This window comes from Pogona vitticeps, chromosome 1 (assembly GCF_051106095.1).
Source record: "Pogona vitticeps strain Pit_001003342236 chromosome 1, PviZW2.1, whole genome shotgun sequence".
NCBI lineage: Eukaryota > Metazoa > Chordata > Lepidosauria > Squamata > Agamidae > Pogona > Pogona vitticeps.
In genome coordinates this window covers 357,277,038-357,295,387 of record NC_135783.1, presented here as the reverse complement: position 1 = coordinate 357,295,387, position 18,350 = coordinate 357,277,038, and the positions used below count along the sequence as shown (strand labels likewise).

Genomic DNA, 18,350 nt, shown 5'->3' with positions numbered 1-18,350 from the left:
TCTAAGGCCCACTTGACTTCACTCTCCAGGATGTCTGGCTCAAGGTCAGCAACCACACTTTCAGGGTTGTCTGGGACTTCCAGATCTTTCTGTTATAATTCCTCTGTGTATTATTGCCACCTCTTCTTGATGTCTTCTGCTTTCGTGAGGCTGTCACGTTCCCAGGGGGTTTCAACAGACAACTGTCCAATAAACTAGTCCAATATCTGAAGTCCAGAAGATGAAAAGCAGATACCAAAATGCCAAAGCCAAAACACAAACCGTAGTCAGCAGTCAGAGTCCAAACCCAGGGGTCCAGAGAACAAGGTCCAGGATAAGCAGGAATGTGGATGCAAGCCAAAGTATTTGACTTGTTGCTTCCACAAACTTCCAAGCCTCTGGGTACAAATTTTACAGCAGCAGTCATATAAACACTTCATCCTGCTAAAACCCAGGGCTGGTTGACCTGTTGTTCCTATTGGAAGCATTCATGCGATCTTCTGCCCTTCGTGTCATGAGTCTTTGCCGAAGCTTAGCCCTCACCCTGGCTAATGGGGGAGGAGAATCTGGTGGTGATTCAGCTGTCTCTCCTATTTGTTAGATGGTTTCATATATATAATGAGCCTCGTGGCGCAGTGGTTAAAACGCTGTACTGCAGCTAAAACTGTGCTCACGGCCTGGGGTTCAAATCCCAGGTAGCCGGCTCAAGGTTGACTCAGCCTTCCATCTTTCCGAGGGCGGTAAAATGAGTACCCAGCTTGCTGGGGGGGCAACATGTAGCCTGTATAATGAAATTGTAAACCGCCTGGAGAGTGCTTGTAGCACTATGGGGCGGTATATAAGTAAAAAAAAAAATATAAATTTTTTTATCAAGTTGAGTTAAGTTGGTGGCACTGATTATGCCTCATGTTTCTTCAGGAAAAAAAGAACGGCGCGTCAGAGTTCACCCCTGAAAACCTGGTGACCTCCGTACTTGATTTATTTGTAGCCGGAACAGAAACAACCAGCACCACTCTCAGATATGGGCTCTTGATTCTCCAGAAATACCCGGAAGTAGAAGGTAAAACAGACCCTTCAACTACCTGCTGGAATCTCAACTACATTCCCTCCCCTTGGTGGTCTCCCTTTTCAGGTTCTCCATGTCTCATCACAGCCCCATGGAATTCCTGCCAGGGTGACTAAAGGCCAAATTCTACCACTGGATTTTGGGCGATCATGGAAGTTAGCTTGGGTGACAGTAGGTAAAGAATCACAGTAAAAACGAAAGCCAAACCGGGAAGAATCCACCAGAACCACCACCAGAAAAAGAGGTGGGAACTAGGAAGCTGTTGTGTTTCAGGCAAAAGGCTTTCTTCAGGGAAGCTAAATATTCAGAGATACTCATCCAGAATAGAGCTCTGCTTCTAGGATTCAAAAGCACAGTGTATATTTTTACCATATACACTCGAACATAAGCCTAGTTTTTAGCACTATGTTTTTTGCTGAAAAAGCACCCCCTCGGGTGATATTCGAGTCAGTGTCAAAATGACATGTTCTCCCCTGCGGTGTGGGTGTTCTCTGGAATCCCCCCTCATCTACGGGTCCCTGCAGCCTCTGCGGGTGTTCCAATGACCCAGGTCAAGTACACTGCATTTTTCAGACTCTGCACGCAGACACCGTGCTGGGAGGATAATAGCAGTCTAGGTCTAAATGTAGGAGCTGTAGATGAAAACTTTTTTCCAGGCAGCAGCCTGTCCCTACACATTTCAAGGACCACTCTGAACAGAGGTCACAGTGAGGGCATCCTTCTTTAAAAGCCCAGGAAATACCATTAACCCCCTTTCTTCCCTACTTTACCAGTAGCTGCTGCTTTTTCCACCCTCGGCTTATACTCGAGTCAATAAGTTTTCCCAGTTTTTGTGGCAAAATTGGGTGCCTCGGCTTATATCTGGGTCAGCTTATACTCGAGTATATATGGTATTTCTGCCTACAATAAAAGCAGGCACCCAACTCCTCTGAAGAACACCTGTCATCTGAAATATATTGTTGGGCCATGAAGAAATAATGGCCTGCATCTCGGGGTGATCAGGGAATAGAGCTGGAGAATGGAGACTCATCAGAAGAAGAAAAAAGTCACAAAGAGGAGGCCAAGCCACCCAATCCATCATCCAGCCTGTAGGGCAATCGGCCACCAGGTCAACCCTCCTGGCCAGATTCCAGGGCTTCAGTGTCATGTTGGGGCACTGGTGCTGAGCCTTTCCCATCCCTTTCCAGAGAAAGTGCATGAAGAGATTGACCGCGTGGTCGGCCGAGCCAGGGCGCCGTGCGTAGCTGACCGCGGGCAGATGCCTTACACAGATGCCGTCATCCACGAAATCCAGAGGTTCATCTCTCTTGTCCCACTGAGTGTCCCCCACTCAGTGGCCAAAGACACCCCCTTCAGACAATACGTCATCCCAAAGGTACCGGCTCTGCTTCTACTGCTTTTGTACTGCTAAGGGGATGGATGCAGCCCAGGGATACATGGATCTCGGCTGGGCTGAGGAGGGCCTTATCTCAGAGTTGGCACAAGCCCAAGGGCTGTGCTGCTGAGGCGGGGGTGCTGAAGAGAGAGGGATGGGGCTGTAAAAGTTGGGGTGCATTTATTTATTTATTTATTTATTTATTTATTTATTTATTTATTTATTTATTTATTTATTTATTTATTTATTTATAGAGTAGACTATGTCTAGATGGGCGGCATATAAATGCAATAAATAAATAAATAAATAAATAAATAAATAAATAAATAAATAAATAAATAAATAAATAAATAGACAGACAGACAGACAGACAGACAGACAGACAGACAGACAGATAGATAGATAGATAGATAGATAGATAGATAGATAGATAGATAGATAGATAGATAGATAGATAGATAGATAGATAGATAGATAGATAGATAGATAGATAGATAGTATCTTTAAATGTTTTTATCTCTCTCTTTTCTGTCCTTCCAAATGGGGAACCAAGGGGGTCTGGGGGTCCCCACACAATTGGGGGAAATTCCCTCAAATGGCACGAAGGACCTTTGCTGAGGAAGAAACATCTTTCTTTTCTTTTCTTGCTTCCTTCCTTCCTTCCTTCCTCCATTCCTCCCTTCCTTCTTTCCTTCCTTCCAATCCTTTCTTTTTTCCTTCCTTCCTTCTGTTCTTCCTCCTTCCCTCCCTTCCTTCCAATCCTTCCTTCCAATCCTTCCTTCCTTCCTTCCTTCCTTCCTTCCTTCCTTCCTTTGTTTCTTTCTTTCTTTCTTTCTTTCTTTCTTTCCTTCCTTCTAATCCTGCCTTCCTTCCTTCCTTTTGAATGCAAATAGTGCAAGGGTGCCTCTCCTTGGAGGCTACAGGCTGCCCGTGTTTAGTCGTTTAGTCGTGTCCGACTCTTCGTGACCCCATGGACCAGAGCACGCCAGGCCCTCCTGTCTTCTACTGCCTCCCGGAGTTGTGTCAGGTTCATGTTGGTTGCTTCGCAGACACTGTCCAGCCATCTCATCCTCGGTCGTCCCCTTCTCCTCTTGCCATCACACCTTCCTAACATCAAGGTTTTTTCCAAGGACTCTTTTCTTCTCATGAGATGGCCAAAGTACTGGAGCCTCAGCTTCAGGATCTGTCCTTCAAGTGAGCATTCAGGGTTGATTTCCTTTAGAACTGATAGGTTTGTTCTCCTTGCAGTCCAGAGGATTCTCAAGAGCCTCCTCCAGCACCACAATTCAAAGGCATCAATTCTTCGGCGGTCTGCTTTCTTTATGGTCCAGCTCTCACTTCCATACATCACGACAGGAAAAACCATAGCTTTGAATATTCGGACTTTTGTTGGCAAGGTGATGTCTCTGCTTTTCAAGATGCTGTCAAGATTTGTCATCGCTTTCCTCCCAAGAAGAAGGCGCCTTTTAATTTCAGGGCTGCTGTCTCCATCTGCAGTGATCATGGAGCCCAGGAAGATAAAATTTGACACTGCCTCCATATCTTCCCCTTCTATTTCCCAGGAGGTGATGGGACCAGTGGCCATGATCTTAGTTTTTTTGATGTTGAGTTTCAGACCGTTTTTTGCACTCTCCTCTTTCACTCTCATTACAAGGTTCTTTAATTCCTCCTCACTTTCTGCCATCAGAGTGGTATCATCTGCATATCGGAGGTTGTTGATATTTCTTCCGGCAATCTTAATTCCGGCTTGGGTTTCTTCCAGTCCAGCCTTCCGCATGATGTATTCTGCATATAAGTTAAATAAGCTGGGGGACAATATACAGCCTTGCCGTACTCCTTTCCCAATTTTGAACCACTCAGTTGTTCCATGACCAGTTCTAACTGTTGCTTCCTGTCCCACATATAGGTTTCTCAGGAGACAGATAAAGTGGTCAGGCACTCCCATTTCTTTAAGAACTTGCCATAGTTTGCTGTGGTCCACACAGTCAAAGGCTTTCGCATAGTCAATGAAGCAGAAGTAGATATTTTTCTGGAACTCTCTGGCTTTCTCCATAATCCAGCGCAAGTTAGCAATTTGGTCTCGAGTTCCTCTGCCTCTTCGGAATCCAGCTTGTACTTCTGGGAGTTCTCGGTCCACATACTGCTGAAGCCTACCTTGTAGGACTTTGAGCATAACCTTGCTAGCGTGTGAAATGAGTGCAATTGTACGGTAGTTGGAGCATTCTTTGGCACTGCCTTTCTTTGGGATTGGGATGTAGACTGATCTTTTCCAATCCTCTGGCCACTGTTGAGTTTTCCAAACTTGCTGGCATATTGAATGTAGCACCTTAACAGCATCATCTTTCAAGATTTTAAATAGTTCAACTGGAATGCCATCACCTCCACTGGCCTTGTTGTTAGCCAGGCTTTCTAAGGCCCACTTGACTTCGCTCTCCAGGATGTCTGGCTCAAGGTCAGCAACTACATTGTCTGGGTTGTCCGGGATATCCAAATCTTTCTGATATAATTCCTCTGTGTATTCTTGCCACCTCGTCTTGACGTCTTCTGCTTCTGTTAGGTCCTTCCCATTTTTGTCTTTTATCATGTTCATCTTTGTGCAAAATGTTCCTCTAATATGTCCAATTTTCCTGAACAGATCTCTGGTCTTTCCTTTTCTGTTATCTTCCTCTATTTCTTTGCATTGTTCATTTAAGAAGGCCCTCTTGTCTCTCCTTGCTATTCTTTGGAAGTCTGCATTCAAGTTTCTGTAACTTTCCCTATCTCCCTTGCATTTTGCTTCCCTTCTCCTCTCTGCTATTTCTAAGGCCTCGTTGGACAGCCACTTTGCTTTCTTGCATTTCCTTTTCTTTGGGAAGGTTTTCGTTGCTGCCTCCTGGACAATGTTACGAGCCTCTATCCAAAGTTCTTCAGGCACTCTGTCCACCAAATCTAGTTCCTTAAATCTGTTCTTTACTTCCACTGTGTATTCATAAGGGATTTGGTTTAGATTATACCTGAGTGGCCCAGTGGTTTTTCCTAATCTCTTCAGTCTAAGCTTGAATTTTGCTATGAGAAGCTGATGATCAGAACCGCAGTCAGCTCCAGGTCTTGTTTTTGCTGACTGTATAGAGCTTCTCCATCTTTGGCTGCAGAGAATATAATCAATCTGATTTCGATATTGCCCATCTGGTGATTTCCATGTATAGAGTCGCCTCTTGTGTTGTTGGAAAAGAGTGTTTCTGATGACCAGCTTATTCTCTTGACAAAACTCTATTAGCCTTTGTCCTGCTTCATTCTGAACTCCAAGGCCAAACTTCCCTGTTGTTCCTTTTATCTCTTGGCTCCCTACTTTAGCATTCCAGTCCCCTAGAATGAGAAGAACATCTTTCTTTGGTGTCAGTTCTAGAAGGTGTTGTAAATCTTCATAGAATTGTTCAATTTCAGTCTCCTCAGCAATGCTGGTTGGTGCATAAACTTGGATTATTGTGATGTTGAATGGTCTGCCTTGGATTCGTATTGACATCATTCTATCATTTTTGAGATTGTATCCCATTACAGCTTTTCCCACTCTTTTGTTGACTATGAGGGCTACTCCATTCCTTCTACGGGATTCTTGCCCACAATAGTAGATATGATAATCATCTGAGCTGAATTCGCCCATTCCTGTCCATTTTAGTTCACTGATGCCCAGGATGTCGATGTTTATTCTTGCCATCTCCTGTTTGACCACCTCCAGCTTCCCAACGTTCATAGATCTTACATTCCAGGTTCCTATGCAGTATTCTTCTTTGCAGCATTGGATTTTCCTTTCACTTCCAGGCACGTCCACAGCTGAGCGTCCTTTCGGCTTTGGCCCAACCACTTCATTAGCTCTGGAGCTACTTGTACTTGTCCTCCACTCTTCCTCAGTAGCATTTTGGACGCCTTCCGACCTGAGGGGCCCATCTTCCAGCGTCATATCTTTTAGCCTTTTGTTTCTGATCATGGGGCGTTCTTGGCAAAGATACTGGAGTGGCTTGCCATTTCCTACTCCAGGTGGATTGCGTTTAGTCGGAACTCTCCACTATGTCCTGTCCGTCTTGGGTGTCCCTGCACGGCATAGCCCATAGCTTCTCTGAGTTACTCAAGCCCCTTCGCCACGACAAGGCAGCAATCCATGAAGGAGGCTGCCCACTCCTGGCTTAACTCACCTTTCTCGCTCATCCCCTTTTCCTTATTTGCCTGCATAGGTGACCCTCTAGATTTTTGGTGTCCCCCCCCCCACTTTTGCACAGTGTCAGAAGGAGGAAGCGGGTTTCTAAAGACTAGCAGAGGGCCTTGAAGAGCAGTGTTTAAAAAAAGAGAGAAAGAGGAGACCTCCATGCTACTCCCCTTTCTTTACAGTTGAGAGCAGCAAATGTCTCTCTGTGGAGCCCTCTTCCACCCAGAAGAGAACAGAGAAGTCTCTCTCCTCCAAGCTGTCTTCTTCTGAGCAATGTAGTCATGTTTTTTTCAATAGTTGCAGTGGCTACGAGTAGCGATTCACTGATAGCCCTTTAATTATTTTTAAGTGTAGTGTACAAGTCTAGTGGCCATGGAGTTGGCCAGAGCACCAAAAACATCAGACCCCTTTCGTAAAGGAAATAAATTTACAGCAACATTCACACAAGCTGAAATGCTAAAGAATGAAGTGATTCCTCATCAGCACAATTTAACCCTCCTGGTATGAGGGAAATAAATGAATATCCAAGGCAAATGAATTGAGCATGCATCATGTGACTTGAAAATTTTGAAAAGATCTTTAAAAATGGCCAGATCGGTATCACGGGAGTTCCTTCGGTAGGTGTGCTTGAGCCCCAAATCAGGCTCCACCGTCACCTCCAGCAGAACAGTTTGGGTTCTTCTCTGTTCGGGTTCACGCAGGGCATCTCTGATTTGCTTCGGAGCCAATGGCGTGATTGGAGTTGAGCTCCACTTCAAATCCAAGTGGAAATTTGGAAGGGAAATGGAAACCTGAACATTTTTCCTACCTTCCACTGGCTTGGTTTGGGAATCGTAAAGAGGCAGGGGCACACTTGGGTTTCAGTGTGGAATCCTATACACATAACATGAGCCAAAACGTTTTTAGATAGGTCCAAGCATGGTTGCGTTTTATGATAACAAACCTTTTCGAATCTCAGATAGCTGAATCAAAGGGTGGGATAGCCGGATATCAATATAACATTTACTGACTGATGTGTTTGGTCTGTGAACTGAGTCTTTTCAGAGACTGAAAACAAAATCAGACCTAACCAAAAAATGTGGGGCCCAACCGATAAGGGCAGGGAGAGGGATGGGAAGGGCCACTGCCTGATAGAACGACAACGAATCAGGACTCAGGCCAATGTGCGTGCACTCGTCCAAAGGAACATAAAGGCTTGAATGCCACCATTGGCCCTGGGAGGTTAGATTACTTGCACCAGATGAGAAACTGATAAGTTCTGACTGAGCTCAATTTCACTGATTTTAAGAGGTCCACCTTTGTTGAAAACATTGGATATGGACAGAAAAGCCAAGAGGAACGAGAAGGAAAGGGAAACAGGCTAAGAAGGGGGCTTAGAAACCTGGCTCCTGGTCAGGTGAAGGGAGGAGAAGCACAAGTGACATCAGAAGCATCTCTGCTCAAACACGGACAGCAAACGGCATAACCTGCTTCTTTTGTCTCTCCTCAGGGCACCATCATCTTCCCTGTCCTGACCTCTGTGCTGTATGACAGCAAAGAGTTTCCAAACCCCACAGAATTTGACCCACAGCATTTCTTGAAGAAAGATGGCACCTTCCGCAAGAGTGACTACTTCATGCCCTTCTCGGCAGGTAAAAGGGTTCTTCCCTCAATGGCCAGTCTCCCAGCCAACGGTGCTCCTGACTGGCTCTTTGGGGGCTTCTTCGTCTCCCACCACTGGGGCAGGGAGGGGGTCAACGTCAAACTCTTCCTGACTTATCCTTAACAGTGAGGACAAACAGTTACGTAAAATGAGGGGGGGGGACTGCTTCCTAATGTTGACTTCTAAGGATGTTGAGAATCAGAGAGAGTGTTTAAACCTTCTTGTTTAAGCCATTCCTTCTGGTCTCTCTCTCTCTCTCTCTGCTCCATCTCCCCCTCTTGCTTTGAGGTGAGGCCTCTCATTCCAAAGAGAAGGAAAGAAGCACCTTCTTCTTAATTTCTTCACCCTTTAAATTCTCAAAGCAGTGGATTGGGTGCTTGCATATTTTTCAAGTATCAGCCCTTTCTGCTAGGCTTGCTAGGAATGTGCGTGCTTCTGAAAGGGAAACGGGCATGAGATCATGCAAATTAAGAAGAAAGAGTGGCTGTTTTCCTCCCTCTTGCCAAGAGGTCAGGCTTGTATCAGGCCTGAGGGTTTTGCCAAGTCACATCAGCCTGAAATTTAGCTCCTCGTTGGGCAAGAAGGAAGGAAAGCAAGCCCACAGTCTGGGTTTCACCTCTCCTGCCCTGCCTTGCCCTTCCCCACCACAACGACCAGAAATGAGGCTGCAGATAATGTTCCCAGGAGGTGTTCCTGGAGGGCCACATTTCCTGCATTTGAGCCCCTTGACCTTGTCATGAAGTTTCCCCCCAGCTGTTGAGGAAGACCATCCTCGTGCTTCCCTTCCCGCCTTGGTTTCCCTTGCAGGTAAACGGATCTGCGCAGGGGAGGGCCTCGCCCGCATGGAGCTGTTCCTATTCTTGACCACCATCCTGCAGCACTTCAAACTGAAACCCCTCAAGGATCCCAAGGACATCGACATCTCCCCTCTCCTGAGTGGCGCTGTCACCTTCCCTCGGCCTTATCAGCTCTGCGTTCTCCCTCGCTGAGGAGAAGGAGGACTCTGGCCCATCAGATACCATCTGGCGGTTGACCAGTTCAGACCTTGGGACTGAGTCTGTCTATATTTTCCAGCCTACCTTGTCTGGGCAGCAAAACTGTACATTTGCAAACCCCTTAGAGCCCTTTGCTTAGAGTCAGAGAATCTGTTTTCCTAGAAGGAGTGCCTGGACTTCAGATCATGCAGCAGCCTGCTCGAATTTGTTTTTCCTCAAACAACCAATATTTCAATTTTGTTCCTTCTTTCTTGTTCACCCCCAGATGTTCTTTTTTTACTGCTATAAGCTTTTGTATTTTTGGACTGAGATAAGATTGAATTTCATGTCTGTAACCTTCCTAGCTAAAAACATATAATTGATATATATTTGTCTGACTTATACATTTTGACTTATAACTTAAGTTCAGACTTTATGCATTTTAAGTTTTGGTATCTACTGCTTTACCTGCTTTATCTACTACAGTAAAAAAAAAATAGAATGAAGATTTCATGCGCCTTTTTTTTTTTACTCTAATCTGCTAAATAGGATAGCCAAATAGTATTTCATACACCTGGGGGCAGGAATGTTTCAGGAGTAGGATCATACTTCCGCACTATTAGGGAGCAGGCCGGGTAGGTGGGACTCATCAGCCATCTAAGGCAGCCCATCTAGGAGAAGGAAAACTCTGATTTCAAACCTCCACTGCCTTGTGGCTATATCCACTCATGGAAAAGGCTTCAGGAGATAACCTCGAGGCAAAATCCGGAGCCGGAGTCCCGTAGACAGTTCGTGTTGTTCTGCCAACTCCTGCGACGTCGCTGGAACCAGTTGTATTGGCTCTTGCCTCTCCATTGGACTATTTCTGTGACGTGGAGAGGGGGGATTTGCTGCTTGGGTAACAGCCTATCCTCCATATTATTCTACCCAAGCTTCGTGCTCTGGAGAGGACACTCCAGCTTTGCATACAGTGTCGAAATAACACAGGAACTAGCAGTTACTGGTTATACGTTTTGCTCGATTGGCATAGAGCATGATGCCAGGGGCTACTTCTGATGGTGGGAGACCTGAAAAGCAGATCAATAACCCTGCACCATGCAACAATCGGAAGAAAACATCTGCCCTAAAGTTTGGCACCTGGAATGTTCGGACAATGACCCCTGGCTTTTCTGACAACCTGCAGGAAATAGACGACGTGTGCAAGACAGCTGTTATCGACATTGAACTGAGTAGACTGCGGATGGACATTGTTGCCCTGCAAGAGACGAGATTGCCAGAAATGGGATCTGCCAAAGAAAAAAAACTTCTCATTCTTCTGGCAGGGAAAACCATTGAACGAGACCAGGGAATATGGTGTTGGCTTTGCGGTCAGAAATACTCTGCTGAGATCCATTGTTCCACCTACTGTGAGGAGTGAAAGAATCCTGTCTCTGCAGCTCCACTCATCAGCGGGACTGGTCACCCTCATCAGTGCATATGCACCAACACTGTCATCCACAACAGAAGTCAAAGAAAAATTCTATGACGATTTGGCAGCTACTATCAAAAAAGTCCCTGAGAGAGAGCCGCTGTTCATTCTCGGAGACTTTAACGCTAGAGTTGGTGCTGATCACAACTCTTGGCCCACCTGTCTAGGCTGTTTTGGCATTGGGAAGATGAATGAAAATGGCCAACGCTTGCTGGAGTTTTGCTGTTATTATGGTCTTTGTGTCACCAACACGTTCTTTAATACAAAGCCTCAACACAAAGTTTCCTGGAGACATCCAAGATCGAAGCATTGGCATCAGCTCGATTTGATCCTCACTAGACGTTCTAGCCTATCTAGTATTACGATCACACGCAGTTACCAGAGTGCTGATTGTGATACTGATCATTCCCTGGTGTGTAGCAGAATAAAACTGCGAACAAAGAGATTGTATCACACTAAAAAGGAAGGAAGACCACGTATAAATATCAACAAGATTCGCAATCAAAGAAAAGTGGAGGAATTTGCCCAAGCACTTCAGGAAACCCTTCCAGGCCCGGCTGATGCGAATGCACCTGAACGATGGGAACACTTCAAGAATGCTGTTTATAACACTGCCTTGGCCACATTTGGCAAGAAGACGAAAAAGACAGCTGACTGGTTTGAAGCCCATTCGGAGAAGCTGATTCCAGCCATCGAGGATAAGAGGAGAGCTCTAGCAGCATACAAAGCCTGTCCTAGTGAGTACAACTTGCAGGCTCTTCGAGCTGCTCGTAGCCAAGCCCAACAGACTGCCAGGAGATGTTCCAATGATTATTGGCTTCAGCTTTGCTCTCAAATACAGATAGCAGCGGACACAGGTAACATCAAGGGAATGTATGACGGTATCAAGCAGGCTTTAGGTCCAATACAGAGGAAATCTGCTCCCTTGAAGTCTACTACAGGCGTGATCATCCAGGACCGAGCACAGCAGATGGAACGCTGGGTGCAACACTACTCTGAGCTATATTCTAAAAAGAATGTAGTAACGGAAGAGGCACTAAATAGCATTGAGTGCCTGCCTCTCTTGGAAGAGCTGGACAGTGAACCAACTTTAGCAGAAATAAAGGCGGCCTTGGATCCCCTTGCCTCTGGCAAGGCACCTGGAAAGGTCAACATCCCCGTTGAAGTTTTGAAGTGCTGTAAAGAGATCATCACCACTGAGCTGTATGAAGTCTTTTGTCTTTGCTGGAGAGAAGGTGGAGTACCACAGGACATGAAGGACGCAAACATCGTCACATTGTATAAGAACAAAGGCGACAGGGGCGACTGCAATAACTACCGTGGTATCTCTCTTCTCAGTGTTGTAGGGAAGCTGCTGGCCCGTGTTGTGCTGAAGAGACTTCAGGTGCTTGCAGACAGAGTCTATCCAGAATCACCGTGTGCTTTTCGAGCTAATAGATCCACCACCGACATGGTATTTTCCCTCAGACAGTTGCAGGAGAAATGCAGGGAACAACAACAGCCACTCTTTGTGGCCTTCATAGATCTCACAAAGGCCTTTGAGTTGGTTAGCAGGGATGGACTTTTTAAAATACTTCCCAAGATTGGATGTCCACCTCAACTCCTTAATATCATCAGGTCCTTCATGAGGAAATAAAGGGCACTGTAGTTTTTGATGGCTCAACATCAGATCCCTTTGACATCCGAAGCGGAGTAAAACAAGGCTGTGTCCTTGCGCCGGCCCAGTTTGGGATCTTCTTTGCTGTCATGCTGAAGCAGGCCTTTGGAACTGCAACAGAAGGTGTCTATCTCCGGACTAGATCAGATGGAAAGCTCTTTAATCTCACTAGATTGAGAGCGAAGACCAAAGCCAACTGAAATGCATGTGGGACTTCCTCTTTGCTGATGATGCAGCCATTGTTGCCCACTCTGCTAAAGACCTCCAACAACTCATAAATCATTTTAGCAAGGCCTGCCAAGACTTTGGATTAACTATCAGCCTGAAGAAAACACAAGTCGAGGCGGGGCTTTGTTGCGGTGCTGCCAGCAACTCCAGAGAGGAGCTCTCTGGAAAAAACTGGAACCTTCCGGTCCAGGATCCCCCTTTTGAAATGGGGATCAAAGGAGAGTCTAGAAGAAGTCTCTCTGAAGCAGATGGTGAGCAGCAGAAGGAGAAGAAAGGGAGGCAGACCCGGACTTTTTTCTTCTGAAGAAATCACCGTGCACGGACTGGAGCGGGCGCCATTTTTTGGCACTGAGCCGCGAGGAACCCTTTACCGGGGGAGAGGAGAGCAATCAATATAAACTAATAATATAAAACAAGTAAGTAAGCCGAAGCCTCTGATTTATGAAACAGCCTCATTAAGCTGAAATAAGAATGAAAATATTTGGCTGAAAGAATAAATGCAGCGGCGGGTTTATCTTATCAGTCTGACTCAAAAGCGAAACTAAGCTTCTCCAAGTGAACTCTTAAAACACCAGGCTGATTCTAAAGCCGAGAGTCTGAGATGGAAAAATAAATCTTATGTTTCTGGAAAAGAATCCCAGACAGCAACACCGTCTGACTGGATTTAAGAGACTTCGGTGGATGTAGTGTGGCTGGGATACGTTACTCTTTGCCTTCTCTGGACTTTGTGAACTATAAATAATAGAATCTGGTGGTTTTTGGGAGAAGGAGCTGACGTGGCCAACTGGACTAAGGAGCATTAAGGGGTTAATGAAGATCACAAGACGAGCTCCAAGGACAATCTACTGGACAGTTTGAGACTTTATGATTGTTGTTTTGTTTGTCGGACTGCAGACCACGTGTGTCTAATAACAGAAGCTTGCTGAACCCAGGAGAAGAAGAAATAACTGCGTCACGGTTCTATTTGATATTGTATTTGCTGAGCTAAAAGTTGATTTTTATATTACAATATTTGGATAAAGATTGGAGGGAGATCTAAGGGGAGGATTATGATAAGGGGTTTGAATTGTTGATAAAATTGTGGAAACTGTGGAAGGATTTCTAGGGGGTGATTATTGTGGTATTTATACAAACCCCAAAGCCTGAGATGGACCCCAAAAATTCAAAAGAACAAATTGAGACTTGGTCTGTTCAATCCCAAAGTTCTGGAATAGTGGTGCAAGAAATAGAAAAGGAATGGCAGATTAATATACAAAGGCTAATATTAACAGGGTTCCAGCGAGTGAATGCAGGTCTTAGCAAAATAGAAGATTTGATGAAAGGGACGAAAGAGGGGACAGTAGATGCCAAACAAAACTTAAATGAAGTTGTACAAACTTTAGAATCGTCTGTATTAGATATGACACCAGGTAATATGAATGCAGTAGAGAGTTATCCAGTGACCCATGCAGCTTCTAAAATTAAAAAGCATTATGACAAAAATCTTAAGGAGGCAGAGATACTGAAACCAGACAATCTTATGGTGAAAATATGGGAAGTGAAAAAAATGGATATTCTGTCAGATGGGCTGAAAGACTGTTCAATTCAAAAAGAAAACAAACGATGGGATGTATTGTATAAATGGCAGCAGCTACCAGACAATGTTGGAATAACATAGAATAAAATTAAAATTAAATGATAAGATAAAAGCAGGAGGGTAATCAAACTGTGAAAAAGCAAAAAGTTGATATGTATTAGTAATATGAATTGATTGGATGATGTTATACTTTATGCTCTCCTATCCCCCAAAACCATTTTCCCTTCTCTATCCCCTCTTTCTTTTTGTACCCTTTATCCCTGTTCCTAAATAAATATATAAAAAAGGGGGAAAAAAAGAAAGAAAAGAAAACACAAGTCATGTGCCAGGGCGTGGACTCACCTCCCTCTATTACTATCTCCATGCAAGAACTGGAGGTTGTTCATGAATTTGTGTACCTTGGCTCAACAATCTCTGACACTCTCTCCCTAGATGTCGAGCTGGATAAACGCATTGGCAAAGCAGTTACCATGTTATCAAGACTCACAAAAAGAGTATGGCTTAATAAAAAGTTGACAGCATACACCAAAATCCAGGTCTATAGAGCCTGTGTCCTGAGCACACTCCTATACTGCAGCGAGTCCTGGACCCTTTGTGCACGGCAGGAGAGGAAGCGGAACACCTTCCATATGCGTTGTCTCCGACGCATTTTTGGTATCACCTGGCAGGACAAAGTTCCAAATAGAGTAGTCCTAGAACGAGCTGGAATTTTCAGCATGTATACAATATTGAAACAGCGCCGTCTACATTGGCTTGGGCACGTCATGAGAATGGCTGATGGTCGGATTCCAAAAGATCTCCTGTATGGAGAATTAGCGCAGGGAAGCCGCCCCCGAGGGAGACCACAGCTGCGTTACAAGGACATCTGCAAGCGGGATCTGAAGGCCTTAGGAATGGACCTCAACAGATGGGAAACCTTGACATCTGAGCATTCAGCCTGGAGGCAGGCGGTGCATTATGGCCTCTCCCAATTTGAAGAGACACTTGTACAGCAGACCAAGGCAAAGAGGCAGTCCCAAAACAAGCAAAACCAGGGAGCTGGACAGGGGACAGATTGTATTTGTCTCCAGTGTGGAAGGGATTGTCACTCTCGAATTGGCCTTCTCAGCCACACAAGACACTGTTCCAAGACCTCCATACAGAGCACGATACCATAGTCTCTCGAGACTGAAGGATGCCTACAGAAGCTACTACAGTACCATATTCTCTTGAAACTGAAGGATGCCTACGTAATGCCTACTGCTGTTGTTCACAGCTGTAAAAATATTTTGGATCATATGTCCTTGACTTCTAAAAGGTCTTCATGTGTTCAGTAGTTTCTGGATTTTTAAAGTAATTAAAACTTGAAGATATAGATAATATAATGCTGCCAGAACTCATTTTTCTCTGTTTACTTCACAATGAGTGGAAATCATGGTTTATTCTTATCCTCTGAAGTGAGTCCTGTATGGACTCACCCCCCCCTCCAAGGAGATTCAGGGGTGCCAGAGATGGAGAGATTTCAGAGGTTAGCCAGTCCTTTTGAGCTAAGATGAGCCCACTTTCTTAGTCAGGCCCTGAACTAACCCTCCTTCCTCAAGTCCATCCCCTTTGTTAAGAAAAAGCAAGAAACACAGACAATCCATGAGTTAACACTCAGGCAAATCTGGGCTCTATATGGAAGCGAAATATTCAATTATGTGGCCAATTAGCTAGGCTAGTCTGTTCAAGAAACCAATGCATGCAATTCCAAATCATTACTGCTTTATTAAGAAATATAGATCTAAATAAAATTCAGATTATAGCAAAGCAAATCAGTTAGTTACATTTCCATGCCAAGTCAGTTAAACCACCTCGCAACCTCCAGCTAGAAAAATAAAATAAGAAAAGCATACTAAGATAGATTAATGTATAGGCGTAGTCATTCTTACGTTCCTGTGAGTCCATAATCCATAGTCCACAAGGAAAGGTAGAATTCAGTTGTAATCCAAAAGTCCAAGTTGGCAAAGAGGCATCATTCAGATGTTATAATCAATTTGGAGAAAAACAGCATGGCTATGTCTTTCTCAGTCAAACGCCATTTTTCAACTTTCACACCTTCTTCTTCTCCCCAGAATGCCTCAGGAGGAACACCCCTCTGGTGTCTTGTCCCGCCTATTTTTCCCATGGGAGTCTAGCAGAGCTAAAGTTTTATTATGACTACCAGGAATGTAGCTCTCCTTAGCAACTAGATGAGTTTAGAGAACGAAGCTTCTTTGAAACAGCAGTAAAATGCCTGCTACAGACACAAACCTAAACTCAATATGGATGCTATTCTGACAATCTTATGACTACAAAACCCATCTAACAACCATAAAAACCACAGATCATTACAGCTACTTTTCTCAAGAACCAGGCAGATAACACATTAGAATTTTGATATGATGGCCATGATTGTCTGGTTCACACTGGTATTCAACCCTATCAGGGATAAATGTTCAGGTGCTATAGACCACGACAGACTCCAACTACTAATTAATAACCATGTGTCATGAAATTAATCCTGGCTTATGGCGACCCTTTTCAGGCTTTTCCTTCCCTTCTTCTGGAGGCATCCTGGGACTATGCAGCTTGCCCAGGCCACACAAGGTGGCTTTACTTAGAGGAAGGCCCAGCAGGGGAATTGAATGCCCAGCCTTTATTCTGCAGTCAGATACCTAAACCACTGAGCTATCCAGAGAGTTCAAACAACTCAGAGGTGTTATAAAGTTCTGTAGCGCTCTGAGGGTTTTTCTTGAGTGTCTTCTACTTTTGACCATGACAAAACAGGGATATCAAATCATCCATGACATGAAGAAAGGAGACAAGAAAGTTTTGTAGAAACATACAATCAGCATCGGAAGGAAGGAAGGAAGAGAAACGGCTTCCCTCTCTTGCAACCACCCTTTGCAGTTCCCTCCCGGGATGCTGAATTTGCAGGACGGCTAAGCAGAAGGCTGCCAATGTGCCACAAGGGGAGCAGAGCAGAGGTGGGATTCAGCAGGTTCGCACCGGTTCCATCGAACCGTTTCCTAAATCTGATAATAGTTCGCCGAACCGTTTCCTAAAGGCCAGGTGACCAGCGAGGAGCGGGGGGGAGGGGGGCTATGTTTTTTTTCCCAAGTTAAACGTAACTAAGGCTGTTGCTCTGACAATTTGTGGAGACAAATGGCACACATTGATCGCTCACTCAAAAACAGGAAGACAGCTATCAGCTTTTTAACACTAGTAAGATTTACCACCAGGCCAGGGTTAAAGCAGAGCAGATCAACATATCAAAGGGAAATCTGAACTATCCAGACCTTCAGGCTGGGGGTGGGGGTGGGGGCCGGAGGGACTGAGAGGAAGAGGAGGAAAGGGCACACAGAGCATGTTAATTCAAGCATGCATGCTGCATTTGTCTCTGTGACCAGCATCTTCAGAGGACTGTTCAAACTGGCTTTCACAAGCTTTCATTTTTAAGATTATTCAAGTAAGTAGCTAAGTATAATACATAAAGCAGACTATGTTTGAGCATAAAGCCGCTTTTTATTAAATATTTCCCTGCCTTAGCTGTTTGCCATGCAGTCTTGAGAAATGGAAGGAGGAAAATGAAATGATATTTTATCATGTAAAATATATTTTGAAAATTATTTCAACAGGATTCCCTTTAGGACCTTTTAGCATTTATGTAATTGTTATCGTGTTTGAGTTTAGAAAATTTGATACTTCTATTTTTTGAAATAAATAAATACCTGAACTTTGGAGAAAAAAGGTCAGAAGCCTGTTGGTGATTAATTAGTTATGCAAAATTAACTTACAGCAACTAGGTTTTCAAAGAAAGTATATGTTTTTAAAGAGTGATTTTACAATTTCCACTCCTAGTGAATTTCCATGGCTGAGTGAGGATTTGAACCCTGGTCTCCAGAGTCCTAATATGCCAGACTATTCCTGTATTTGTGATTAACACATGCTTAAGTTTAATTGTGTTCATCAGGTGCCCCAAGAAACATAACCAAATTTTGCCACCATGAGTTAATGCTTTTTAACATGAAGTTAATTTGCCTCCCTCCAGTGATGTCCTTTCAAGGGAAAATGAACATTTATGATATAGGCCACTATGTTTAGATTTTCAGGGAGGGAGGGCATAACATGCCACTTTTTTCATTGGTATGCAGAAATCTAGTATTTAGGATCTATGGAAAAACTAATGGGGAACCAGGCTTGGT

At 44.4% G+C, this 18,350-nt stretch overlaps 1 protein-coding gene across 1 annotated transcript in view; it reads left to right on the top strand.

Annotated features, from left to right (window-relative positions):
- Positions 1-16,013, top strand: part of LOC110071042 (cytochrome P450 2H2-like) — a 28,388-nt gene extending 12,375 nt beyond the window's left edge. Inside the window, exons 6-9 of the mRNA XM_072986975.2 lie at positions 898-1,039; positions 2,233-2,420; positions 8,090-8,231; positions 9,050-16,013. Of these exons, the coding sequence (XP_072843076.2) occupies positions 898-1,039; positions 2,233-2,420; positions 8,090-8,231; positions 9,050-9,231 (654 nt within the window). The 3' untranslated portion in view covers positions 9,232-16,013. The remainder of the gene's footprint in view (positions 1-897; positions 1,040-2,232; positions 2,421-8,089; positions 8,232-9,049) is intronic.
- Positions 16,014-18,350: the final 2,337 nt, after the last annotated feature.